General features: G+C 41.0%; 1 protein-coding gene across 4 annotated transcripts in view; it reads right to left on the bottom strand.

Moving 5' to 3' along the window:
- Nucleotides 1–27,472, bottom strand: part of ATG7 (autophagy related 7) — a 249,548-nt gene that overhangs the window by 180,536 nt on the left and 41,540 nt on the right. For all 4 annotated transcript variants that reach the window (XM_030307412.1, XM_030307414.2, XM_030307415.2 and 1 more), the window contains exons 8-16: nucleotides 26,483–26,571; nucleotides 24,501–24,622; nucleotides 20,695–20,785; nucleotides 19,843–19,987; nucleotides 16,186–16,344; nucleotides 9,131–9,325; nucleotides 7,461–7,664; nucleotides 5,671–5,786; nucleotides 515–590 (exon numbers count right to left, since the gene is read on the bottom strand). In XM_030307412.1, coding sequence (XP_030163272.1) covers nucleotides 515–590; nucleotides 5,671–5,786; nucleotides 7,461–7,664; nucleotides 9,131–9,325; nucleotides 16,186–16,344; nucleotides 19,843–19,987; nucleotides 20,695–20,785; nucleotides 24,501–24,622; nucleotides 26,483–26,571 — 1,197 coding nt within the window. The remainder of the gene's footprint in view (nucleotides 1–514; nucleotides 591–5,670; nucleotides 5,787–7,460; nucleotides 7,665–9,130; nucleotides 9,326–16,185; nucleotides 16,345–19,842; nucleotides 19,988–20,694; nucleotides 20,786–24,500; nucleotides 24,623–26,482; nucleotides 26,572–27,472) is intronic.

The raw sequence follows: 27,472 nt of genomic DNA, 5'->3' as shown, positions 1-27,472 counted from the left end.
CAAAAATAGCAAGCACCCTTCACTGAGGGCCTGTGACATGCCAGCGCCACTGTTGAGCCCTCTGCAGACCATCTCTGGTCTCTGCAACTACCACGTGAGGTCAGTATGACTGTCTCCATTTTATACATGGGAAAACTGGGACTCAGACAAGTTTAGGGATTTGGCCAAGGAAGGCCGTCTTAGTAACTGTAGGGCTGGGATTTAAACTGCCGTCTGGCCAGCTCCGAAGTCTGTTCTTGCTTCTCCATTATGAGACCTTTGGTCAACATGCTAAATGCATCAAAGGCTCGATGCTGCTGCTTGTTCATGAATTCTCCTCACGGCCATCCTACAGAATGGGATACCTTGTAGGTGGTCTTAAAGTGAACCCACTGAAACTCAAGGGCAGCTAGAGGATAAGAAGTGTGGAAAAGTGGTGGGCTGAGCTAACGGTGTGGTCAAGTGACCCCAAATGCATTCCCTCTGAGTGCTGGGACCGGATCCAGAATTATGCCTTCATTTCCAGATCACTAACCTGGTGAGGCACAAGGCCGAGAGAGGTTGGCGGTTCATTCATGCGGTCATCACTGCTGCTGGCAATGGCGTAGCCCCTGAGAAAAGAAAAACAATTAGAGCCACTCATTTAATGAAAGTTTATGTTTGACACCTGTGAGGACGATTTGGCCAGGAGGAGAGCTAACGAAAACCTAATTTCTGGGGTGCCTGGGTGGCGTAGTCGGTTAAGCGTCCGACTTCAGCCAGGTCACGATCTCGCGGTCCGTGAGTTCGAGCCCCGCGTCGGGCTCTGGGCTGATGGCTCGGAGCCTGGAGCCTGTTTCCGATTCTGTGTCTCCCTCTCTCTCTCTGCCCCTCCCCCGTTCATGCTCTGTCTCTCTCTGTCCCAAAAATAAATAAACGTTGAAAAAAAAAATTAAAAAAAAAAACAAAACCTAATTTCTGCTGCAGGGAAGGAGGAAAAAGAGGGGAGAAGAATAAAAAAAAGGCAGCATGAATTTTTGGAGTCAGAAAGGCCAAAGCTTGTGACCCCAGACAAGCTGCTTAACTTCTCTGTGCTCTGGGTCCATTAACTGCATTAACTATAAAATAGGAACAAGACAGTTATGAGGACTAAATCAGGAATAAGTTGGAAAAACTGCCAAGTGCGATGCTTGGCATATGATAAGTCGATTAAGGTCAACTCCCTGACTCTGAGAGAGAGTCTTATCAAAAACCGTGGCACCTTTCTGTACTGAAATTTTGAAATGGAAAACTTTCCCACCTTAATTAACTGAGGTGATATGAATGCTACTGTGAGGCAGAACAGTGAGAGATTATTTGGGAAGGAGAATGAATGCACTCCTTCCCGAACAACAGTGAGATGTTTCCTTACGATACAGAAGACACGCGACATAGGACCTGGTTTTGTCCTACAACCAGAGTGAACGCCGGAGAGAGAGGGGTCGCGTCAAGGAATCGTGGAATCGTCTCTCCAAGATTTGGTCCCAGATATGCCCCGTCAGGAGGCCCAACGACACTGAGAAGGCAGGGGTAGCCCAGGGGGATGACGGAGATGAGAGGAAGTAAAAAAAAGCTGTTTATTTTCGCTTAACTCTGTTGCACCCAGACTAGCCACGTATGCCGCCAACACTGTACACAGGTCGTCTTTTTGATTTTGCATAGAAAAAAAAAAACACCCTTGAGTCATGAAATCAATAGAATATTCAAGTTAATTTCTGAGAATTGGAAAAACAAATCTTTTGAAAATTCAATTCTCTCCTGCCTGTGTTACAAACAGTATAGCAGGGTGATTAAAAACAGAGTTTGGAGCCAAACTGGCTGAGTGAAAGGCCCGTTTCACCACTTACCAGCTATGTAAGTTTCAACAATTTAGCCTCCCCGTGCCTCAATTTTCCCATCAAAAACAGGTCAGATAATAGTTCTTTCCTAATAGGTTTGCTAATAGGATTAAATGAGTTACTCCTGCAAAGTGACCGGAACAGTGCCTAGAACAAAGCAAGCACTATATGAGTACCTGACAAATAAAACAAATTACAGTGTATTTGTCAGATAGGCAGGTGTAAACGTCCTTTTGGCTTCAGTCAGCCTTCATTAGCCTACACGTGGCAGCAGAGCCTTAGACAGTTATGGAGAGAATCTTCAAGTGTTTAATCATTTATTTTCTTTTTTGTTTCCTTCCCTTTTCTTTCCTCCATCCCTTTCTCCTCTTTTCCCTCCTTCCTTCTTTCTTTCTTAAAATTACTGATTTGGGGCACCTGGGTGGCTCAGTCGGTTAAGGGTCTGACTTCGGCTCAGGTCATGATCTCATGGTTTATGGTTCAAGCCCCATGTCAGACTCTGTGCTGACACAGAGCCTGGAACCCACTTCAGATTCTGTGTCCCCCCCCCACCTCTCTAACCCTCCCCCACTTGTGCTCTGTCTCTGTCTCTCTCTCTCTCAAAAATAAATAAACCTTAAAACAGTTACTGATTCTATTTTTTTAATTAATCTAATTTTGTCTCACTTCTATTTATTACAAGATGAATCTACTGTTTGTAGGTCATAAAGCAAGGTCTTCTTGCCTGGAGCAGATCACAATTGTGCCAAGTTTTGTATCTTTAATATAGCATATATACAGTATGGTAAACATACAGACTACTAAAAAGCCAAGGTCAAGTTGAAGCAAAACACACCAGCCTGCTCATTTCTCTATGCTCACATGCAAGCTTACTACACTATGAGTGTTTAATAAATCAAAAAAATATATTTTTAAAAAATGGTATGGCATTGGTAGACCAGGTTGTCACAATAGCAGAATAGCAGAGCCAAGATCTGTGAGAGGAGAGAAGCCCACGAGGTAAACAAGGCATTTGCAAAGGGGAGCTTTCTGCCATAGAGTGATTGCCAACTCCAAAAGCAGTGGCTATAGGATCAGAGGCTGAAGAGTTATATGTTTGTTTGTCATAAAGTCCATAGACAAATGGACTGGAAGGAAAAACGAGAGTTTGGGGTCTGACAATAAGGAGAAATTATGGAAAATATGCCAGGCTTTGGGCTGGGAACAAGGTGGGCTACATCCTAGGGAATGAATCAGAAATAGAGAAGCCCTAATTCTAGTTCTAGTACTGCTAATCCACTTTGCCTAGCAGTTTGCCAGAAGGAAATGTAAATCACATCATCTCTGTAATTTTTCATAAAAAATGTCCAGTAGTCATTCAAAAATAACCAAGCAAAACAACAACAACAACAACAACAAGCAGATTCGAGAAACTGAGGTAAACTAAAAACTAACTGGATATGAGGTAATATGAAAGCATCACTTTTAATTTGTCTTTATATGTAAAATAGTAGGGACACTATATCATAAGGTATTATAAAAAGATAAATGCTATGTCTTGGATTTGCTTTAAAATAAGCCAGTGGGAAGAGAAAAAATGTGGATAGCTGTATAGATAAATAATGCCTGGCCATATGTCGGTAACTGTTGAGGCTGGATGGTATGTATATATAATGGCATTTATTATTTTCTGTATGTTTTTTCTTTCATGCATGTTTGAGTTTTCCATAATACAAAGGTTTTGTTTAAAAACAAAAACAAAAAAAAAAAAAAAAGAAAGAAAAGAAAAAATACCAGGTATTGGAGGAGATAATAGATAACCAAAAGTCAAAAAACAAATAAACAACCCAAAAACCAATAGACAAGAGGAACAGACTTACAGGAGATCCAGATAATGGGGGTATCTGATTAAGGACTTAAAAACACAATTAAGTGTTTTCAAGTAATGAAAAAGATCAAAGTCACAATTTCAGTACAGATCAGGAAATGTATAAAATAAGATCAAATGGAAATTTTAGAACTGAAACATAAAATAATTAAATTAAAACTCAGGGTTGCCTGGGTGGCTCAGTCAGCTGAGCTTCTGACTTCAGTTCAGGTCATGATTTCACAGCTCGTTGAGTTCGAGCCCTGCGTCAGGCTCCATGCTGAAGCTCAGAGCCTGCAGCCTGCTTCGAATTCTGTGTCTCCCTCTCTCTCTGCTCCCCATACCCCCATTCATGCTCTGTCTCTCTCAAAAATAAATAAACAATAAAAAAAAAAAACCAACTCAGTGGATGGCTTGACACATATTAGATACAGAAGAAATAGGAATTAGGAAACTGGAAGCCAAAAGCAAATGGGCAGACTAAAGCAAGGAAAGACAAAGTACTGGAAAATACAGAAAAGGGCATAGGTTAATTCTGATACGTAATCAAAGACTCAAAAGGAAAGAAGACAGAAAGGGGCACAAGTCATATTTTAAAGAGATAATGGCTGAGAATTTTACACAACAGATGAAAAGCATCGAGCCACGGATTCAAGAAGCACTAGAAAACACAACCAGAATAAATACAGAAGTAGGTATATGATAGTCCAACTTCTGAAAACCAGAGACAATAAGAAAACCTTAAAAGCAACTCAGGGCAGGGAAAGAGGGAGAGAAACAAACTGTATCAAAGGAGCAGCAGTGAGATAAACACCAAACTGCTCAACAACAAAAGCAGCCAGAAACACTAGTTTTTTACTCTAAATGTGCTGAAAGAAAATTACCACCAATCTAGAATTCTACACTCAGCACAAATATCTTCTAAGAATGAAGATAAAGACATTCTCAGACTGACAAAAATTGAAATATCTTGTTCATAGCATTCCTGAAGTTAATAATAAAAGGCATTCTTCCATCAGAAGAGTAATAGCCTTGGCTGGAAGCTCGAAGATGCAAAAGGAAATGAAAAGTAACAAAAAAGGAAAATGTTAGCCAAACATAATGAATACCAACTATATAATAATCTCTCCTGGGGCTTAAAATATATGCATAATTTAAAAAAATGAGTGAGCAGACACTGCTGTTTGCCTATCCAATACCCTTCTCCATGTCTATCTTACCACAACTTTTTTTGGAGAGGTAATATGCCCAAACAAAACAATCGTATTTGTCAGTCTTCCCTGCAGCAAAGGGTGGCCATGTGATACAGGGGTTAGAATCAATGGGTGAGTCTTCCAGGAAAGCTCTTTACAAGAGGGGAACCTCAGCTAAGCTGACATGTGTTCTTAACTTTAACACAGAAGCAACACTGGAGGTGAAGCAGTCATCTGGTGGCCACAAGGTGACAAGCATAAGGAAGAAAGCTAAGAGTGGCTGAGTGAATGATATAAGAAGGAACTTGAGTCCCTGATGGCATAACAAAGCCTTTGTAGCAGCTACGGACTGCCTGCCTCTAGGCTTCTTGCTGCGTAAGCAAAATAAAGTCCCATTTGGCCGTATCACTGAAGATGTCACATACAGCCCAGTGCAATTTCTATCACATGGGATTCATGCATTGTCTTACAAAATGTTCACAGTTAAGATTAAAACCTACTAACAGAATAAAAGCATGAAGGTCCCAAAGGCCCCCACCAAAATGTTTATTTTTCCTTATCATCAGTTACCAAATAATTCCAGGAGAGGTCAATTCCAGAAGGATGCAGAGATGTAGCCCCAAAGATCACATGACAAGCTCCCCCCAGGCCAATGAATCAGACCAGGGTTTTCAGTCTTGTGTTTTTGAGGACAGAAAGAACAACACAATGCTCAGAAGAGTCAGGCCAAGAAAAGGCCAAGGGAGACACGAAAGCTTTCTTTGTTTAAATAACCATGTCTAAACAGTAAACTCACCCGTCTGGATGCTGCAAAACAGAAACCATCAATTCCACTGCCAAGGCTCCTGCAATCATGGCCAGTCCTGGACGACTCACAGTGCACTGCTGGTCCAAGGTCCGGTCTCTGGTTGACTACAGAGAAAGAATCATTGATGTGTGCTCAAAGTTCTAGTCCACTCAACTGTCGCTGTTTGTTTGAAGCATGAAACTCATCCGTGATAAAGAGATACAACATAACCAGATACTCACTCACTGTGGGCAAAGAACATTCAGCCTCAAATAACATCATCTCTTGTCAGTACCAAGAAAAACAAAACACATAACTTAGGTAACTAAATGAGGTAATATGCTAAAAAGGAGTAATAGTTATGAACAAATTAAAGATTAGGGGCCTAACTGCCTCATACATGGAGTTGCACCATATGCTCTTTTAACTGATTCAAATTCAATCCTACTGTGCTTGATAGCTGAGAAACAGACATGGAGAGGAATAATCATTTGAATAGCACAAATGATTCTGCCCTGCCACTGTAACTGAGCCAATGCCTCAGAGTGCCTGTGAGGCAGGACAATAAATAACATGCCTTTCCTGCAGTCCTCAGTTCCTGTGTGCCTCTCACAGTGTGGGCATTGTGTCCCCCTGAATGTGACCCCTGGGCTGAAATACAAATAGTTTTGCTATGACAGGGCTTCAAACACAAATCGTCTTTAGTTGCAACTAAAGAAATTCTGATCTTCCACCTTTAGGCAAATTAAGAGGTTGTTAGGGATAATTTTGAGTCTGAAATTTTCACCTTATGAACAACTTTACTCGACCCATAATCCTACTTGTTGATAATGAGGAAATAATGGGACCAGCTGTATAATACCACTGATGAAGATCATAAAGTCAGCCTTCTTCACATGGAGAATATTTATCTTTTTTTCTTTATACTGGGAGGCCATAAAAACCAGTCATCCAAAAGAGGTAGGAGTTATTCAGGAACAAGTTTTAAAAGAAGGGGAAAATGAAGAGGAGGGTAGAGAGATACCTATGCTTTGCTCCACTGTGAATGATGATCTGTTCTGGTAAGAGACCATTCCTACAGACTGTGCCTTGTGTGGAGGCACTAACACTATAGGTAGAATCTTACATTTGAACAGTGTAGTGCTTACTGTTCAGAGCACTTTCACTTTTGACCCACCTTGCACTATGAGTAGTCAGGGAAAGTATTCTTCCCTCCCTTACTGGGGTTGGCAGATAAAACACAAGATGCCCAGATAAATTTGAACTTCAGATAGACAAGAAATATTTTTTTAGTATGAGCAGGTCTTGAATATTGCATGGGACAAATTTATACTAAAATATTGTTTACCTGAGATTCCAAGTTAACTGGGAAGCCCATATATTTTCACTTGCTAAATCTAACAAGGGGCCCAGCCCGATTCTGCAGAAGCAAAGAAAGCGTAAGAGCCTTATTTGGAATCACCCCATGAGGCAGTGTCCAAGTCTTCAGACCCCTTACTTAATGCTCTCTTCAAAGGAGACAGTGCTTCCAGGGACCAGTCTATCCTGCCGTTTCCCTGCTGGGCTTTCTACAAAAGTGGTTGGTCACTACGTTTATATTAGTGAACAAGGAACAGCTGTGCACAGTTGACGACGCCAATCAAGGCTCATGGTGGGATAATGTCACCCCCCAAATTGGAGAATTCTTCTCTTTGTTAAAAGACAGTATTTAAATAGTCATAAAAGAGAGTCGGGCCTCTTTGTCCCAGTGGACAAGACAGTTGTAGGAAATATTTGGAAGCACAGAGAAATCCACTTACATCTCCTGGGGCCACCACATCATTGCAGAAATAGCAGCCAAGTTTGTAGCCGGGTATGTTGGCAAAAAGCGATGAGCCCAGGAGGTCGGCAGGTGCCACAAGGTGGCCAGGACACAAGTCCCCAGCTCCTTGCTGCTTAGGTTTCTTCAAGCCATGTCTCATGACAACAAATGTGTCAAACCCCAAGGCAGCATTGATGACAAGCTGTGGATTTCAAGGAATAAAAGTCTAGAGTTAAGAGACACTTATATTTTAAGCCGTGGCTAATTTCATACTTGGTCAACTTTCAGAATTTATTTTATAAGTAATTGCGTATGAGTATAATTAGAGTCTTGGAAGCCAATACTAGTAAAAGCTACCCAATATTGAGGATTTATTAAGTGCACACACACACACAAAAAACCCTTGACCAGTAATTAACAATAATTATCTCATTTGGTTTCATTTAAAACTCCCAGCACACATTTCCAATTACAGATGAGGATCCTGAAAGTCAGACAGAGCAGTCAGCTCGCTAACATGCCCAAGGTCACTTAGCTGGTAAGAGGTAAATGCATCAAACCAAGTCTAGAGAGTTCTCAACCTCATTCTTTCCACCATATGCTATCATCTGACATGCCTACATAGATTTTCTTTTTTTTATAACAGCTTCACTGAGATATGATTCACACACTATGCAGATTTTTAAGGACGATTGTTTTCTCATTTGTACTAGAAGAACTTCTCTTACTTATAACTTATTCTCTGAAATTTCTGGTTATAAAGGAAGTTGGAAAATAAAGAAAAACTGTAACAGAAAAAAAATCACAATCTCATGGCTCAAACACTTATTACTAATAATTTGGGGGTATTTCTTCCCATTGTTTTCTCCCGATCTCTCTTTCCCTCCCTTCCTTTCTCCCTTCTTGCCTCCCCTCCCGACCTCCTCGCTCAAACAGATACAAATGTGTATGTGTTTATATAAACAACTTATATTAAATATATACAATATCATATCTTGCTTATTTAACATAATGTGGTATGTTCCATGTTATTAAAGTTTTTGAAAACACGTTGTGCATGGCTGCATGTTATTCCATCACATTTATGTACTAGGATTTATTTAACCATTCACTACTGTTGGCCCTTGAATGTGTCACTGACCAAAGAGTAAATAAGAGCGTCTTTGTCCTCTTGGAGCTTATGTTTAAAAAAAGATTTTTTTTAAATGTTTATTTATTTTTGAGAGAGAGAGAGAGACAAAGCATGAGCAGGGGAGGGGCAGAGAGAAGGAGACACAGAATCTGAAGCAGGCTCCAGGCTCTGAGCTGACGAAGGGCTCAAACTCTCAAGCCAGGAGATCATCATGACCTGAGCCAAAGTTGAATGCCCAATCAAGGGAGCCACCCAGGTGGCTTACGTTTTAATGTAAGTAGAATATCCCTTTGAGATACAGTGTCTCAAAAGGTTCCTATGAAAATTAAATAGTAAAGAATAACTATTATACTGGACGGTGGTGCGTGAGGCAAAGACAGCACGTACCAGCGGAAGCCCTTTGGCACCATGTCACTGGGTCACACACAGCACATCTCTCTTCTGGAAGGAAGGCAGACAGAGGACACCTCTCCCTCCAGGGTGATGGTCCATTAAGTCACAACCAGAAACAAGAGCCCAGGATCCACACACTCTACCTTTCTTTTGCTCGCAGCAATGACGGCAGGGAGCCAGCGGCTCTCTCTGGTGTCCATCAACAGGAACACGACATCATGGCTTTCGATGAGCTGCTCCAGGTGCTCCACGTCTTTGCGGGCCTGCTCCAAGGTGACGCTGGAAAAGTTCACTGGGTGTCCAGGCATGGGGATGCTCATGTTGAACCCTCTGGCATTCTAGGGAAAAACCCAGATATACAGATGTCTGAAGCAAACACAGGTGGTATCTTAGAGCCTGTGTCTCCCCATAGCTACGAACATGTAAGTGTGGTCAGTTGCAACCAGAAATTTCTCTGTGCACGATCATGCTGCTTGTTCCTTTTGCTACCCGTGCCCTGACCTTCTTCACCTCTACATCCTAGACTATCTTATCCTGTCATTCCCAGGTCTCTGAGCCTGGATATATATAGCAGCAAGTAGAGACATACGGATCCTAGTTCCAAAGGAGGGAGGCATGTCCATCTGAGCCAAGGAGGACACTGAAGAAAATGGTGCCTTTGACTTTTTCCTATAATCTGAGGCCAGGAACCTCTATCAAAATGCCCTGTGTCTGCCCAAGTCCCCTCTGTCTAGCTGAGTTGTTTCTCCCTACTTCTTCCCAAATTGCCCCCCCACCCCGCTGATTTTCTTAGTGCATAACATCTCCAAATAGGATATTATAACAGAAAACATTTGATTTAATAAATTTATATAAGATTAGTATGACTGACTGTGTTAATCTTCTTAGGGGTATATGCATTTTTAAAAAACCTCTCTAAACCAAAAACTGTACTTGCTAACTTACAATCAGAAAATCTACTTAGGAGTGTGCAGATATTTGTTTGAGAGGGAAAGGGACAGGGGCTGAGCTGTAGCAGAGTGTGGTACTGAAGTGAAGCTTCATTCCTTGTCCAAAGAAGTTACCTGGTGGCCTGGGTTCTCCTCAGGGGCTTTAGGACAGCTCTGTAATTTACTATTTGTCCCCTGCTGGCCCCACAGTGTCTTGGCAGATTAACAGTGAGTCACATATGGGTGTCAGTGAAGTCAGGGACATTAACTGTCCACAGAAAAGAAAGTGTTGTAGAGTCACAAACTGCATACACCCTTAATCCCCTGCATAGTGCTGGCCACAAGGAGGAGTGTGAAAACATCAACTTTCTCGTTCATTTGCCAAAACCCGTCACCTACTAGAAAAACAGCTCAGGGGGCAGAATAAGTAGGTCCTTTTACAAAGGAAAATTCTATTTTGTGGATTGTAGCCATTTTCTCCTTATCTTAAACTTTGAACCTAATCTCTGGAATTCAAGAAAGTGACAGTGGTAGCAAAGGCAACAATATTTAAAAGAATGAAAAAAAAAATGTTGCAAGCAAAGCAGGAAAAGACACCAAGCAGAAAGGACTTCAGAAAGAGCGTTCAAAACAAGTCCAATTTGGCAATGAAAACATTACAAAGACAACTATCTGGACCTCATTAAGGAATTCACTCATTAAGTATCATGTATATACTCAATACTGTGGTAAACAATAAGCAAAGACCACAGCAATGTTAATACCTTACTGTTGTATTACAATTGACAAAGCATTTGAGAAGATGGTACCTTGATCTTGGTATTATTTAGGTACATTAGTGACACCAAAGCATAATTAATCAACGCCAATTCTGACCTTTTCAGTAATACAGATCCATACCCACTTTACTAACCTAAATCGTTCTCTGCTTGCTAAAATTGCAGCCAGCAAGCCTCTGTAGGACTGGCTCTCAGCCCACCATTTGGTCCACACGCCTGAGGCCGGAATTTGGCAAGTTTCAACACAGCAGTTTTCAACCTTGGCTGTGCGTTAGAACCACCCAAAGAGTTTTGAAAATTCCTGATGCCCAGGCTTCTCCCCAGACTATCTCAACTGGAATTTCTGAGAGGGGACCCTGCCATCAATATTTTCTCAAACTACCCCCATGATTCATATGTGTAGTCAGGTGAAGTATAGTTTACAGAAGAGTGTAATACATTGATTTTAAGTGTACAGTTGGCTGTGTTTCAACAAACTGCAGGTGAACCACTGCATATACCTTAAGACACAGGACATTTTCATCACCCCAGAATGTGCTCGTGTGCCCCTTCCCAGTCAATCCCCACTACTCCTCACCGCCACTGGGACAACCATTGATGCAACCACCTTTTAAACCCTAGATTAGTTTTTGCCTATTCTAGAACCTCATATAAATGATATCCTATGGTATACATCTGTTGGTGTTTGGCTTCTTTTGCTCAGCATAATGCTTCTGAGGTGTGCCCATATTGTTAAGTACCAAGAGCATGCTCCTTTTTGCATTGTGAAAATACCTCGATTTGTTTATTCAATCTCTGACAGCTATTTGGGTTATTTCTAAATTTTGGCCATTAGGAACAAAGCTGCTATGGACATTCTTCCATAAGTGTTTTAGGGTATATATGTTTTCGTTTCTTTTAGGTAAACATCCACGAGTGGGATTTCTGGGTAATTAGGTAGGTGTAGTTTCATGAGAACCTGTTGAGCTGATTTACAAAGTGGTTGTTTTAGTAGCAGACTGAGTTCTGGTTGCTCCACAGCCTGACAACATTCAGCCTTGTCAGTCTTTTTTTTTTTTTTTTTTTAATGTTTATTTTTGAGAGAGACACAGAGTGTGAGTGGGGGAGGGGCAAAGAGAACGGGACACACAGAATCCGAGGCAGGCTCCAGGCTCCGAGCTGTCAGCACAGAGACCGATGCAGGGCTTGAACTCACAAACTGTGAGATCATGACCTGAGCCAAAGTCGGACGCTCAACCGACTGAGCCACCCAGGTGCCCCCCGTCAGTCTTTTTAACTTGACCCACTGCAGTGGGTGGATAGTGATAGATCTCCATGGTGTTAACTCATATTTTCCTGAGACTACAAAAGTTGAGCGTTTTTATGTGTGCCCTGGCCATTTATAGATCTTCACTATGAAATCAGTACCTCCACAATCTGTCCCCCTTAAAAAAAGACTTGTCTGTCCTTTTATTACTGAGTGGTAGGGGTTGTTTATGGATTCTGGGGAACAGCTTCTTGCCAAATAGACCTACCCTGTGTATTTTCTGGGTTTTGGCCACCTTTTTCATTCTGTTAATGGCACCTTTTGAGAAGCAGATGTTTTAGGTTTTGTGTGTGTGTGTGTGTGTGTGTGTGTGTGTGTGTGTTTTATGTTTATTTTGAGAGAGAGGGAAAGAGACAGAATGAGAGAGAGAGAGGCAAAGAAGAGGGAGACAGAGAATCCTAAGTATCTCACAGAATAGAGCCCAACTCAGGGCTTGATCGCATAAACTGTGAGATCATGACCTGAGCCAAAATCAAGAGTCAGATGCTTAACCAACTGAGCCATGCATGCGCCCCTGAAAATTTTAGGTTTTGATGAGATCCACGCTACCCATTTTTCCACTTATGGTCAGTATTTGCTGGGTCCTAGATAATCTCTGTTTATCACGAGAGCACTATGCTGCTTTCTGCTGGAAGCTCTGTGGTTCAGCTTTTATGTGTAGTTCTGACCTTACTGGGGTGTCACCTAAGGGCTCAGGGTGTTCAATAAGGGAGCTCCATTCTGGATAGGTGGGTCTCCAATGTCTCATGGCCTTGGGATAGCTCTGAAGTCTCCATTCCACTCACAACAGATGGTAGTGCTTTTTTGCCCGGCTTTACAGAGTCATGCCCTGAACACACGTGACTTGAACTGGTCAAAGGCTCAAGATGCTATCCAGACTCCTCCTCTGCCCAGCTCCTGCATGTCTGATACTCTGTCCTGCATGTTTCAGCCCCCTTAGCTGCTCTGAACTCAGATCTCAGTTTCCTCAGCTCATCAAACCCAAGAACATCTCCTTGGGCTCCTCATGGGCTCTAGCAAAGGCCAGAAAGTACCTCCATGCAATGGGCTGGGACAAACATTCCTTCTTTCCCTTCTGTCTAGGACCATGGCCTTTCACTACTCCACTGCCTGGAGAGAGTCATTTTATATATTTTACCTGGCTGTGTAATTGTTTATGATAGAAGAGCTGGTCCAATACCAGTTACTCATCAGGGTTGTAAACAGATGTCCAGAGTTGGGTTTTAAAACCTCTGGTGTGGTTCCACAATCCTACATTGCCTTGTATTTAAAAAAAAAACAAAAACAAAAATGGTGATCTCAAATATTTATTTGATTTTTTAAAGGTTACTTTGTTTCCGACTCAATTAATTCAACCCCGGGATTAGACAGGGTATTTGTAGCAGAGCAGTTCTTTTCACATCTTGTTCACTTAGGACTAGCCTGTGTCTGTGGCCTGGTGTAAGGGGATGAGTAAGTATCTGCTGAATGAAAAAACTACACCAAACTGAACATACAAAGAAAATGCTGTAAGTCTGGGTAATTGGCAGGTGAAATAGTTTCACAAGTACTTTGCAGGAAATTGATGGATTACACTAGTACTTTAATGGATTCTGTACATTATCTATTATTGCTTACAAGGCAGGAAGGATGAAAGTATAAAAACCCTGGCTCCTGGCCTCCAGGACTGAATAACCCAGTAGGGAAAACACAGTAGCACAATGTAAGTGCTGAAGAGGAGGTTCGACCCTGGTAAGCTAATGGTTTCAAGAAAAGGTGAACTTGATCTCAAACGCCCAGAGTGACCCGGCCCTTGCTTCTGCCCTAGCCCCTTCTCTGTCTTCCTTGACGTCAGTGCTCCCCTTCCTGGTTTTCCTTCAGTTCCACAGAAGCACCATGCTGTCTCCTGCCTCAGGCGTTTGCAGACAGCTCTGCTACCCTTCATCTAGCTGACTCCCACTCACTCATCCTTCAGGACTTAGCTTCCTCAAGGGAGTCTAGCTTAGGTCAGGCTGCCTGGTAAATGCCCTCACAGAAACCAGCTCCTTTTTCATGCACTTAACAATTACAACTGTTTACAAAATTAGGTGTTAGGGACCATGTACCCCTCTGGACTATAGAAGCTCCATGGAGAGGAGAGAGAACTTTTCCTGCTTGTGCCCCAGTCCCTAACATACGGAAGACCTGAAATATTTAATAAGTAACAGAACAGCTGTACAAATAAATAGGGGGGACTGCATTGGGTCACAGACCATTTGGGCAAGGAAAAATTTCAGGCAACTAGAAAGTAGCTGAATTCAGATTCAAAGCCAGGTCTGTCTCGGCCCTGAGGGGAGCTCACTCTCCAGTGACAGACTGGATTATTCTTCCCAACTATGCACTGCCTCCTACTAATAGAATGTCTTTGCCCTTTGCCAGATGACTTTGCAGGACCTCCCACTAGAAAGGCAGAGTATTCTGACAAACCCCACTGACTTTGCGCTTGGCCCTGTGACTGGCTTGGGCATATAAATGGAAGATGCTACACTGTGTCACTGGTGAGCTGAGGTTTTAGAGGTATAATAAGTTTTCATCAATCCTTTTACACTCCAACCTTCTACCAGAAGAAGAGCATGACCCAGACTGTTGCTCTCTAAGCCCAGATTTTAAAACAATGACTTACAGAGCAAATTGGAACCTGACTTAAAGCCTGGAGTCCAGCCTAGCCCAGCAGCTAAGCTACAGTCAATCTGCAGACCTGGGAGCCTGAGATAAATGCTTATAATAATAAGGCAGGGAGGGGCGCCTGGGTGGCGCAGTCGGTTAAGCGTCCGACTTCAGCCAGGTCACGATCTCGCGGTCCGTGAGTTCGAGCCCCGCGTCAGGCTCTGGGCTGATGGCTCAGAGCCTGGAGCCTGTTTCCAATTCTGTGTCTCCCTCTCTCTCTGCCCCTCCCCCATTCATGCTCTGCCTCTCTCTGTCCCAAAAATAAATAAACGTTGAAAAAAAAAAAAATAATAAGGCAGGGAGAGGTTAGGACTGTGTGATATGCAATAATGTGGCAGAAAGCTAACTAATACACCTCCTCAATTGACAGGGTTGTAACATTTTTATTTCTTTTTGGCCTCTAGCACTTAACTGGATACACAGTGGGCGCTTAATCATTAGTGTTGAATTAAACCCAATAAACCATGCTCCTCAAGATTGCTGGTGAAATGAACAAAACCATCAACGTTGCTTCTTTTCAAGCAAAAGATTCTGAAATAAATGAATATAATACTGAGTGATTACACAGAAAAACTTTGAGAAAGTGGGCTATCTTTTAGCTGAGGCCGAGAGCCTCTTGTGGCACTAAGTGGTAGCAGATGCTTCGGAGATATCTAATCTAACTTCTGTCAGACCAACTGATTAAGTGTGCAAGTTGCAGATTCTCTTTTGTGGATGACCTCAAAAAAAAAAAAAAAAAATCTTGCCAGATTTTGAATCAAATGAGTTGAATGACTTGTCTCTTATTATCTAGTGTGTTTTTAAAGGGAACAGTCTGATTCAAATACAAGCAGCTCAGGTAGCCACGTCATCCTTCTGTGTGGACTTACATCCAATTTAATTTCATAAACCTGTATTCAGTAACTATTGAGTATTTTGGTGATGAAGGAAAAATAACATCCTGTATCTGAGCTATCATAAATCCCTTTCGGGGCACCTAAGTGGCTCAGTTGGTTAAATATCCGACTTCAGCTCAGGTCATGATCTCACAGTTCGAGCCCCACGTCGGGCTCTGTGCTGACAGCTCAGGGCCTGGAGCCTGCTTCGGATTCTGTGTCTCCCTCTCTTTCTCTATCCCTTCCCCACTCATGCTCTGTCTCTCAAAAATAAATAAACATTAAAAAAATTAAAAAAAAAATAAATCCCTTTCAAACAAAGCTGGATATAAGTATATGCATACTCCCAAATTCCTCAACTTAAACTCAGGTAATACTTTGCCACTCACAAAAACATTTTCTCACTCTTCAATTTATTTTCACAATAATAAACACGAGTTTTGTTTTGTTTTTTAATCCCCATCTCTGAGATGAGGAGAGGCTTAGCCATATGATGAAGGCCCAGGTAGTAAGTGACAAACATCTGACTCTCTTTTACCAATACCACAGGCCCTCATTCCCCAAGATTAAGCACGGAAAGCTACAGGAGAAAACCTCCAACATTCCCGAATAGCATCAACATACCACTCCGGGGAATATTTTCTGGAGCCGCTCTGCTGCAGCCAGGGCCTTGGGCTTACCACCTGCTAGGCAATCTTCAAATTCATAGAGAGGCTGCCTCACAGGATTGGAGTAGGAGATGTTGGCATTGTCCACAAATGTGATGTGTCTGACACCCCAACCCTGCATGGAAACAAGAGATCATGGTGTGTTTCTGATGAACATTTCACAGGGTGTCTCTCTTGCAACCTATAAAGAGGTTTAGTTTTGGAATAGCTTGGGAATCTCAAAATACAGGAAACTTTAGAAACTGAATTGTGCAAATTCAGTTTTTGATTAACAGAGGGCCAGCTTCCTTTAAAAGACAAAAATAATTATATACCCGGTGCCTAGTTTCCTGCAGTAATGAATCTAAGAAATGTCAGAGTGGGTCTAATAAGTCATTATTTTTGACAGTGGCACCAGAGAAAGAGTTGGAGGTGAGTCCCATGAGAATTGTCTATGTTGCTGTCTTAAAAGAATTAGCGATAAGCCCCCAAATGTACTTGCTTTCCCTTAATGAGTAATTAAATATAAGTAACAGCTCACATTAAAACTCACTTAAAGCCTGAATTAATGCCTCAGAAAAATGACTTACAAGTTATTTTCTGTTGTATAACATCGCAGAAGATTTTGTACTACTGAAGACGTAAAGGGCTTGTTAATATTCAGTAATACAGGGGACAATTCTATATTCTCTCAAATAGTTTGTATGATTTCATACACTTTAATTATAATTCCTTCAAAGTATTATAGAACCACACAATTTTAAACTGAGATGGCATCTCTAACATCCTTAGTCCAACTGTTTTGTTTCACAGATATGCAAAGTGTAGCCCAGAAATCACTGAAGGTCATAGATCTGGTTAATGGTGGGAAGGGCTGAGATCCTGAGAGTTGCAACCAAATAGAGATGACTGCTTTCTGGAGGGTGGGGTGTAGTGTGTGCATTTCAGCATATCATAAATAGGCACAGTGATCGAAGAGAAGCCCCTGCCATGATTGGCTACAAAGCTAATTCTGCTCTCTCTCTTATTTCAATAGCCTTCCATTAGGGACTCTGAAATTCAATTAAACTGACGGTTCCCAGGGGACAGTCAACTAGTACCCAAGATTCATTTTCAGGGTTGAGAATGAAAGGACAGAATCCATCCTTTCAAAAGCATAGTTTTTACATTATTGGTTTTGAAAGCCCACTGGTAAACTCAGATCTACTCATCCAGTTTTGTAAGTGACTTTCATCAGCTAAGCAACCTACTGTGGAGGTGGAATAAAGACAAGGACAACCCAAAAGTCTCTTGTGCTTGGTTTGAGGACATTTACTTCTCAAGTGTTTTTACATTCCTTAAAGCAATGCTGAGAGGACTGCAAGGAAGGCAGTCTGGGAACATACTGGGCAGTGGGAAGAAAGCCAAATAAATTACAAACATACTATGGGTTAGCCACATGTGAGTGCGGGTTTGCACTTAACTTTTGGCTTCCTGGGATGCTACACGGTTTAAATGGCTAATCTGTAAAGATTAAAGGAAATGATAATACTCATTGAAGAAAATGATAATACTCAGTGCTGGTGAGGATGTGGAGATGAAAAAACTATTGCACGGGTTGAGAATGTAAACTGATCTAATTTTTCTGGAAAGCAATTTGGCAATATGTGTCTAGAATCTTTCAAATGTTCGTATCTTTCAACCTACTTGTAGCAATATATCCTAAGAAAATACTTACAGCAATCTATCCTAGGAAGTAATCTGAAATATGAACAAAAATGCTCCACAACATAATTTATAGTTATAAAATATTGGGAACATATTAATGCCTACCATTAGGGGAGTGTCTCAGTACATTATATTCATCATAGAAGAAGGCATATTCTAGTCATTAAAAATGCTTTATAAGCATCATTTCTAATGACATGAGAAAGTGTTTACAAGGGTAACAGATAAATTAGCAAGGAGCATTATTATAAATCAAATAAAAATTTTAAATATGTATTTAACAAACATTGAAAGGAAATAAGTGAAAAAGTGGTAGGAAAATGGGTATCTTCTTTTCCTGCTTCGTAACTTTTATACTTTACAAATTTTCTATAGTGGGTCTCTACTGACTTTATCATTTTTAAAAATATTAAGAAAACCTAAGCACCTAATTATGGAAGCCAGAAAAAGAATAATAAAATAAATTCCACAAAGAGAGGAAGATTATTAATGAAAATAAAAATAGATGTTAATGAATCTGAAAGCAATACAAAACAAAAACAAAAACTATAGAACTAAAAAATAAATCAAGGACTTAGCCCTCCAAAAAGACTGATACAGTAGACAAGGCTCTCTGGCAAGTCTGAATAAGAGAAAAAAAGAGAAAACATACACATGCAACATTAGGAATGAGGAAAGATTTTTAAAAAGATAAAGAGAGTTTTAAAAGATGCTAAGAGAATACCATATGTATTTTGTGTCAATTAATTATAAAATCACATGAATAGAATAAAATTCACAAAGGAAACAAAATTAAAGACTCACCCTCACTAGTAAAAGAAAAGCAAATTAAAAAGTCATATATGTTTCTAAAAGTACAGGCTCGTAAAATGTTTTGGGAAGGTGATTTAGTTTGAAAAAAACCCATATATACGTATTGTATATAGTATATATATATAGTATATATAGTATATAGTATATAATATATATGTTATAGTATATATATAGTATATATTGTGTATAGTATATATATATACATATGTATGTATGTATGTGTGTATATACTATACATATATATACACAGTATACACACATATACATATAGCATACATATAATACATCCTCTCTAACATAATAATTCTACTTATAGGGATTTCTGCCTAAACAAATAATCCCATAGATATGTAAAGATCTAAAAATGTTCATTTCAACAGTATCTCAAAAAAATAGGCTGAAATCGAAATAAAGTGAGGGCAGAGTCATACAACAAAATACTACATATCCCAAATATAGAACATACAGAGAGCCACAATTATTTTTCTATTGAGTTAAGAATAAAAACCTGTTACAGACAGTATGCTATGATCCAATTTTTGCAAATATAAATAAATGACAGCAAAGGTGACAAATGTCCCTCTCTTTATTTGCAAGTACCTATGAAAACGTCAGGGAAGGACATACTGTGTACTAATCTAGGAAGTCTGCTGAATTCTGGGAAGTGGGACGAGAGGAGGGTGGAGAAAGACCTTCTGTTTCTACTTTGTGATAAAAGTATGAATTCCTTTTATAATTAAAAAGATAACTGGGGCGCCTGGGTGGCGCAGTCAGTTAAACGTCCGACTTCAGCCAGGTCACGATCTCGCGCTCTGTGAGTTCGAGCCCCGCGTCGGGCTCTGGGCTGATGGCTCAGAGCCTGGAGCCTGTTTCCGATTCTGTGTCTCCCTCTCTCTCTGCCCCTCCCCCGTTCATGCTCTGTCTCTCTCTGTCCCAAAAATAAATAAACGTTGAAAAAAAAAAAAAAAGATAACTGACAAAAGAAAAAAGAAAGGGAAGAAGGAAGGATGGGAGGGAAAGAGGAGTAGGTAACTCTGGGAGGAGGAAAGCAATCTGGTATATTAAGAGGAGAAGCCACAGCTTCAGAGGTACCATTTGGCCCCCACAAACTTACCATCAGCGTCCTAGCGACATTACAACCCAAGGTGCCGGCTCCAAGCAGCAGACACTTGACAGACACAACCTTGTCTAAGTCCAGAGTAGGGACCAATCTCCAACACATCAATTTGAGATTTAAATCCACTGATGACTCAGCTAACCTAGAAAACGACAGAATTATTTATCCATTCAGTCACTCATTTATGCCCCAGTCTTGTCTTAAAAAAGATAGAAAACATCTGAATATGAAAATGAGGACCAAATCCTAACTAAGCAAAATGAGATCACAGGGAAAATAAGATGAAGCTTGAGGGCAACAGCGAGAAGCAACAGCACAGCACGTGTGCCGTGTGGATCTCCGTAACTGCTACTGACAGGCCACAAATCTGATACCGAGTCCCTAGCAGCCAAAGTGAAAATGGAAGCATGACCATTTAGAGGAGTCACTGGCCCCTCAAAAAAGGGTGCACTTTTATCCCTTAAACACAACACTAATTTCTATGAAATATTTCTTATAACGTCCTTCAATGTAGGCTAATAAGATGAAATTAAAAGGCCACAAATAAGGACTACAAGGTAGCACGTATCTGTAACTAACTAGTTTGAGAGACTCAGATCAAAGCAAGAACAAAATTTATAATGTCTAGAAGACCAGATGAACTGTGTGCCCCTCAGGACCTCCATCAGGTGGTTAATTCTCACAACCACACTTAAATCAAGTCAGGCAGCAAAGAGTGGAGTAACACTCATTGTCAATGTGAATGGTACCCCCTGCACTGATGTGAGCGATGTGGTTGGCCTGACAGAACCTGCTGTGTGTCCTCATTACCAACGGTCCCCTTGGGAGAAAACAGCTTCCAAAATATACCTTTTAGGGTCCATACATTCACTGAGGTTCACCATCCTCGGTCCCATGCCGCCTTTCTGGTTTTTTTCCCATCCGACTGCTTTGGGACAATCTTAAGGCAAATAAAATAGTATGTTTAATGAAGGAGGGACGAATAAAAACATGTAAGTCAAGTGGCAAGATGGCGCACACATTAAGAAGCTTTCAGTTCACTTCTTTCTCAAAGCGGCTCAGGGACCTGAATTTGCATGTACTTGAAGCAGTTGCTCAACACCTTCCTGTACTACCAGGACCCTCGCTGAGAGATCACCAGGGTTTTCCTGCAGAGGGGCTTCTGAAATAGCCCTGGACTCTGGCCTGAGCCGCCTCAACTTCTGCAGTTCCTGGGAGCTGCTCGAAAAAAGACAACCCAACTTGGGATAGGTATAACCTGGTGCAAGGCTCTCTTATCTGCGGAAGACCAGCCAGCATGACTGCAGCACACTTTCTGCTGAGCTTCCCATCAGGATTTGAACCTCTATGTTCAGTGCATCCTTTCCGTTCCTCATCCTTACCGCAGCACTCTGCTCCGCCTCTCAACCCTGTCTCCGCGCACCTATCCTGTCCCTTTGTTAAGCTGCCCTCTCCTTTAAGCTCATCCTTATCTAGTCAGTCTTTCCCCTTCCCTGATTTCTCTCTTCTCTACCAACTTCTTTTAATCTCTGCAGTCGGTGCCTCTGAATTTCCAATCCCAGTTCTTGAAGTGTGCTACAGGCAATGCTGTGTAGCAGCATTGGAGGATAAGGATCCTGTGGCTGCTCTATTCTATTATTACAAAATCCTCTTAAAAGTCTCACTTTCTTACCTTAATGGTAACCTGACTTCCTTGCTGGCAATCTGCTAATGGGGGGGCCATTCACTCTATTACCCTCTTCACATCTTAGGACCTCTGTTACTCTCCCTTTCTCACCAAGTACCTGAGATTCACAAGAAAGCCTCTACTCTGTAACAGGGAATTCACTCAGTCACAATCTACCCTGCCAGCATGCCCTCCAGTATCTGCCTTAAGTAACAGTCTTTGAAGGAACAGAAACTCCTGGACTTAAAGATGTACAGGACTACTGGGAAGAAGTCTATGTTTCTAATTTGTATTCTGGTGTTCTTTGGCCATTCTCCTACTTTTAGATGGCTGTCAACACTTCTATTTTCCTTTCCTTGGGAACTTTTCCACGTTTGACCTTAGTTTTTAAAAATAGTATTGCTCAATATAATTATGGGACCTAGAAGGTGTAGATTTCCTTGACACAATCTTTCCTTTCTGCGATAGGATGACCAAGGGAAAACCTTGGGGCCAACTATCCTCAAAAGCTACTTGGGCCCCAGTATGGCTGGACATATCATTCACAGTGAGGAGCCAGAAAACAAATGTCCCTTCCCATTATAACTCAGGTACTCTGATGCACGCACGTGTGTCTTTTTTTAATATAACAAAAAATTAGAACTGATGTAATAGATTTGAGTTCTTAAAAAAGGTTAAGAGTTCAAAATTCTTTTTTCTGGGGAAGGAGTTCAGACATGCTACTAATTCATATTTTGTCTGCTTTTCTCACTAGTCTTACATTTAATTTCAAAAAAAAAAAAATGCATCCCTAACATATAGCCAAAAACTTGAAAAGAACTTCAAACCACACAGTCTAGTTCTGCAATTAATAACCCTGGCCTAAGCTTTCTCCTGTTACAGATAAGAAGTCATGGTACAAATAAAATCTCATTTCAAGTGAAAACATCTCTGTTCTCAAAATGTTACAGCCATTTCTAAGAAAATTAGACATACCTTAAGCTTATTAATAATGAAAAAAATATACTTGATCTATCCTGTCTGCCTCTATATAAATCAAATCCATAAGACATGCCCCAAATTAATAGAAAAACATTTTTTTTAGGGGAAAATTAGGTCTTGTTTTCTCACAGGTGAACAATCAGGAGGAGAACATCAAGGACGTGAAATGAAGGATCTCCCACTCTCTGCAGAGTCTGCTGCCTCCTTCTGCCGGCTACCAGAATAATTTTTCTATCAGCAGTGGACAGTGGGCTTGGCTGTACCACGAGGAGCCAAAGATGACAGAGGATATTTAAAACCATACTTCTCATACCAGTGCCATTGCAACTATAGGATGTCTTTGAAATAGCATAAACTACTACTATATCAATACCTTCAGTTCACGTTACGCTATAGAATAACTCTTTACAAAGTTTTATTTAAGGTTTTATTTGTAGCTAAGAGGGATAATATTAATTTACATGAAAAAAGAAAGAAAACTTGCCTTTCCTAAATTACATAATCTACACTCAGTATCAAGCATAAAAAAAATGTAGCAGAGGCATTACTGGATGACAAACAACATCTTTTTCAAAAGGAAATGTGCAATGTTTCTGGAGTTTGCCAGCTTCACCACGTATCAGCAAGATAATTGGGAATGGGGAGGAAGAATCATCCAATGACTTTATCATAAAAATGCAAACAAAAGTACCTCCTCTGTAGGGTGGCTGGCAAGATTGAGTGAGTTAGTATGGAAGGCATCTAGTGGCCTGTGGGGCATAGACCAGACACATATTACTTGTTAGTTAACTCACCCATTCCCCTAGAACTATCTACAAATTGCAGTTTAATAACAAAGGTATGGCACCTAAGTTGAGTCCATGGAAGCTATTTTAGAATGTGCCAGAAGAGGGTGCTAAATCAAATGCAACTATCTAAAGACAGCAGGGAAGCAGTGAATTTCTTAGGGCTCTGAACTTACAACTTACAGCCTTCTCCTCTGCTTGACCAAGCCGAGTCCACCCTCAATCTTTCTGAGAAATCTATTTAAGACACTTATCAGTGCTGCGGCAAAAACTCACCAATAAAATGCTGTCAGAGTCAATCCTAAAGCCTTCTGACTTCTGCACTCCAGAAATGACATCTCAGAAGAGATGTTACCACTGCCCTCCCTGACACACACACTCTTAAGCACATGACCCCAGACTATAAAGAAAGCAATGTGTCTTGAACAACGCAGATGTGGTGAAAAGCAGATTAAACAACATATGTAAAGGTACCCTGGAAAGCATGAAAGTCAAAGAAATCTGAGGGATCGTTTTGGAGAGTGCTGGGATTGGCGTAAGATAATAAATTAACATAAATTAGCATTTATTAAATACCTACACCAGACATTGCATATCTTTTACACAGGACCCAGATCTGCCCTAGGGTATATTCCATGAGGTGGGTATTATCATCTTTATTTTACTCGAAGTTGAGTATGTATTCTATCTTTGTGACATGTATATAAACACATAAACATATGCGTACACACACATCTATAAAATACCTGTGAGCCCAAGTTTCCTAACTTATGATATCTACTACACAGGATCTTACAAAGAATATTAAACACGGAAGGAGAAATGGCACTTTTGCTAACTGGTTTACTATGTGGAGAACAGGATCACACATAACTTTATGTAACAAATCTGTAAGTAACATTCTTCCTCTAAGAAAGGTCAGGAATAAAGATTTTATATGAAACAAAAACTAGGAAGGGAGAAAAAAAAAATCCTCAAGTCTGAAAAGAAAAAAAAAAAAAAGGCCTGGAGGAAATTTCCTGAGGACAATCTTTGCCTTTGTTGCTTTCTGAATAGCAGAGCAGTGCCCTCTGTTCAAGAGAGGTGTTCCCATGGGCAAAGAGGTAAGAACTGTACTTTTCTCTACCTTCTTCTGCCATTGTGAAGGGATGAAAGGAAAGTTAAACTTGCTGAGGTTTCTGATAAATGATAATTATATGCATTCTCAACGACCGGCAAATTACCTGGGCTAAATGCCATTTCTGGAAGCTTCACTTCGAAGACGATGCTGTGGGCGATGTCTCTCACCCCCTGCATGGTGCGGTCTCGGAAGCAGAGGACTTCAACAGACTGGAAACTGCTACTCCTGATGTCAGGTGCCAGGTTTTAATTAATTCATTTTTTTTTTAAGGAAGGAAAAGAGAGAGCTCTCATAAGAGCTTCAGCAAAACCAGTTGGAGTATTCAAAGCATTGTAATTATGCCTCCCTGACACCCCTGGGGCATGGTTTTAACCTCTGAGAGATTTTGTTTTTTTTTTTAAATTTTTTTTTTTCAACATTTATTTATTTTTGGGACAGAGAGAGACAGAGCATGATCGGGGGAGGGGCAGAGAGAGAGGGAGACACAGAATCGGAAACAGGCTACAGGCTCTGAGCCATCAGCCCAGAGCCTGACGCGGGGCTCGAACTCACGGACCGCGAGATCGTGACCTGGCTGAAGTCGGAAGCTTAACCGACTGCGCCACCCAGGCGCCCCTTACCTCTGAGAGATTTTGAATGCATACACGTATGCTCTCCTTTGTCCAAATGTTTAGAGGCTGAGCAGTGAGTTGGCTGTGATTGCTTTCTAAGTGAATTTTATATAACAATCATGTTGCAAATAAATAATTCTAACAAATGAATCATCAATGCAGGGGAAAAGAGATTGCAAGATGTTAAAAAGAACCTCTAAGACATACATGGTTTCTTCTGGGCCTCCCTCTCACTCCCTGAATTCATATTCTGTGAAACAGCACCTCAGTCAGTACTAGTTAGGAGGCCTGTGTGCACTCTACAGACTCACCACCTGGATAAGCAAGTGTAACCATTCTCCCTCTGGGGAAAATCTATAATTTAGCTATCTTCATTTGTTTTAAGCACTTTTATGTAAGTAAAACAGATACAAAGACAAGTACACAAATCTTAAATATAAAGGTGCTCATCTCATGCCTTCTCCCAGTCACTGCCCACCCCCCTTCAAGAGTAACTACTACTCTATTGTCCACGTCCATTCCTGGGTTTTGTCTGGTCTCATCTTTACCTAGAAGGAATCACAGAGTACATATTCTCCTAGGTCCAGCCTGTTTTACTCAACATTAGGTCATCCGTGTTGATACATGTATCAGTATTTCACTCAGATTCGCTACAACATCACATTCCATCACAATGAATACACCACAATTTCTTATCCATTTCATTGTTGAAGGACATCCAGGTTATTTCCGGTGTTTGATTATTAAGAATACTGCCGCTATAAAAATTCTTGCACATGTGTTTGCTTGTATCTATCTGAGTACACATTTCTGTGCATTATGTACCTGAGAAAGAAATCACTGAGCCACAGATAGTTTTAACTTTGGGGGATGCTGCCAGTTTCCTAGCAGTGTTTGAGGGCTCCAACTGATTCACATCTTTGACAACACTTGGTATTGCCATCTTTTTAAGTCATTCGGTAGGTATGTAGTAGTATCTCAGCATGGTACCTCGTTATCTCTAATACTGAGTAGTATCTCATTATATTTTATGTCCACTGAATAATGATGTTGAGCATCTTTTCAAATGTATACTGACCTCTTAGATACCCTGTTTTCATTATTTTAGGGCTAGGAGGAAAGGAAGATGGTAACAGTAGGAAAATCCGATCTGAGAGTGACCCAGACAGGTGGAGGGAGGGGCTGGAGAATTTGGGGACTGGGACCTCTGGGTGATTGCCCCTACTCTGAAATATCTTCACTGCAGTATGGTCAGAATCTGCAGCTCCATAACACACCTACTTAGGGGTTCATCATTGATGGAAATTGGATCATGACTGACTTATGGATTTATTATCTGGTTTCCATGCCAGAAATGAAAACATGCATTTGGGGGAAAAAAGAGACAGATACAGGCAGGCACAATGTCCAAAATAGGTAGACTGAGACACACAGACAGACACAGACAGAGACACAGACACACACATGTAAATACCATCGGTGGGCTGCTAGGACCAAAAGATTCCTCAAAGGCCATCCAGGGTGCTGGGCTAAGTTACAGGGATCATATACACCAATCGTTATCTGTGAACAGAAAAGACTGTGAGTGAGTCAAGCATTGTGTCAGTTTCACAGTACAGACACTGCTAATACTTCCTCTTGCCTTTATAGGCTGTTCTGCAAAAGCACTAAGAATTAGACACTTGATGAAGGGCTAGAGGGAAGAGAAGAAAGCAAAAGGATCTCACACCAGACCCCAGAACTTCTGGATGGGGGGGCTATAAAATTCTTCTCTGCACCACCCCAATGCCTTGCAGTAGGCCTGGCAGAGTAGGAACTAGGTACATGTAAAAAGAAGAAAGATTGCATGGGAAAACGGGGTGAGAAGACAGTCAACTGTCAAGGCTCACATAGAGACCATCCTCTAATAAAAAGGTAACAATCTGTGAAGATTGCTAATGTTTATGTACTGAGAAAATAAAAGAAGGGCCACTGCCATTATAAGTCTACAGTCAGACGCTCTTGATACTGCTAACATATATTCCTTTCTACTCCTTCCCCCCTCCAACTCCCTCAACCCTGACTTCTGTCTGGAAAACTCTATTCAACTTCAAATACATTTCTTCAGTGATGACTCCCTTTAGTGGGAACAGTCACTCTGTCCGTTGTGCTTCCATAGCAATTTGTACATTACACATACCATTTTTCATTTTCTCTTCTTCCTTTCAAAAGACAATGAGCATGCAGCACCCAGATCTTAATTTCTAAATACCATCCTCCAATAAAAGGAATCAGGGCTCCTTGAATGCATGGCTAATTCTAGGGCTGGAACAGGGAAAACACAAGAAGAGACTGTAGCATCTTGTATACCAGAGAGTAAGGAAGGGGGTGCAGGTGGCATAGTCAGCTAAGTGTCTGACTCTTGAGCTTGACTCATGAGATCAGGTCATGATCTCACAGTTTGTGAGTTCAAGCCCCACATTGG

The sequence above is a fragment of the Lynx canadensis genome, chromosome A2, assembly GCF_007474595.2.
Source record: "Lynx canadensis isolate LIC74 chromosome A2, mLynCan4.pri.v2, whole genome shotgun sequence".
Taxonomy (NCBI): Eukaryota; Metazoa; Chordata; class Mammalia; order Carnivora; family Felidae; genus Lynx; species Lynx canadensis.
The sequence above is the reverse complement of the archived record's forward strand: the minus strand, read 5'-3'. Positions and strand labels throughout refer to the sequence as shown.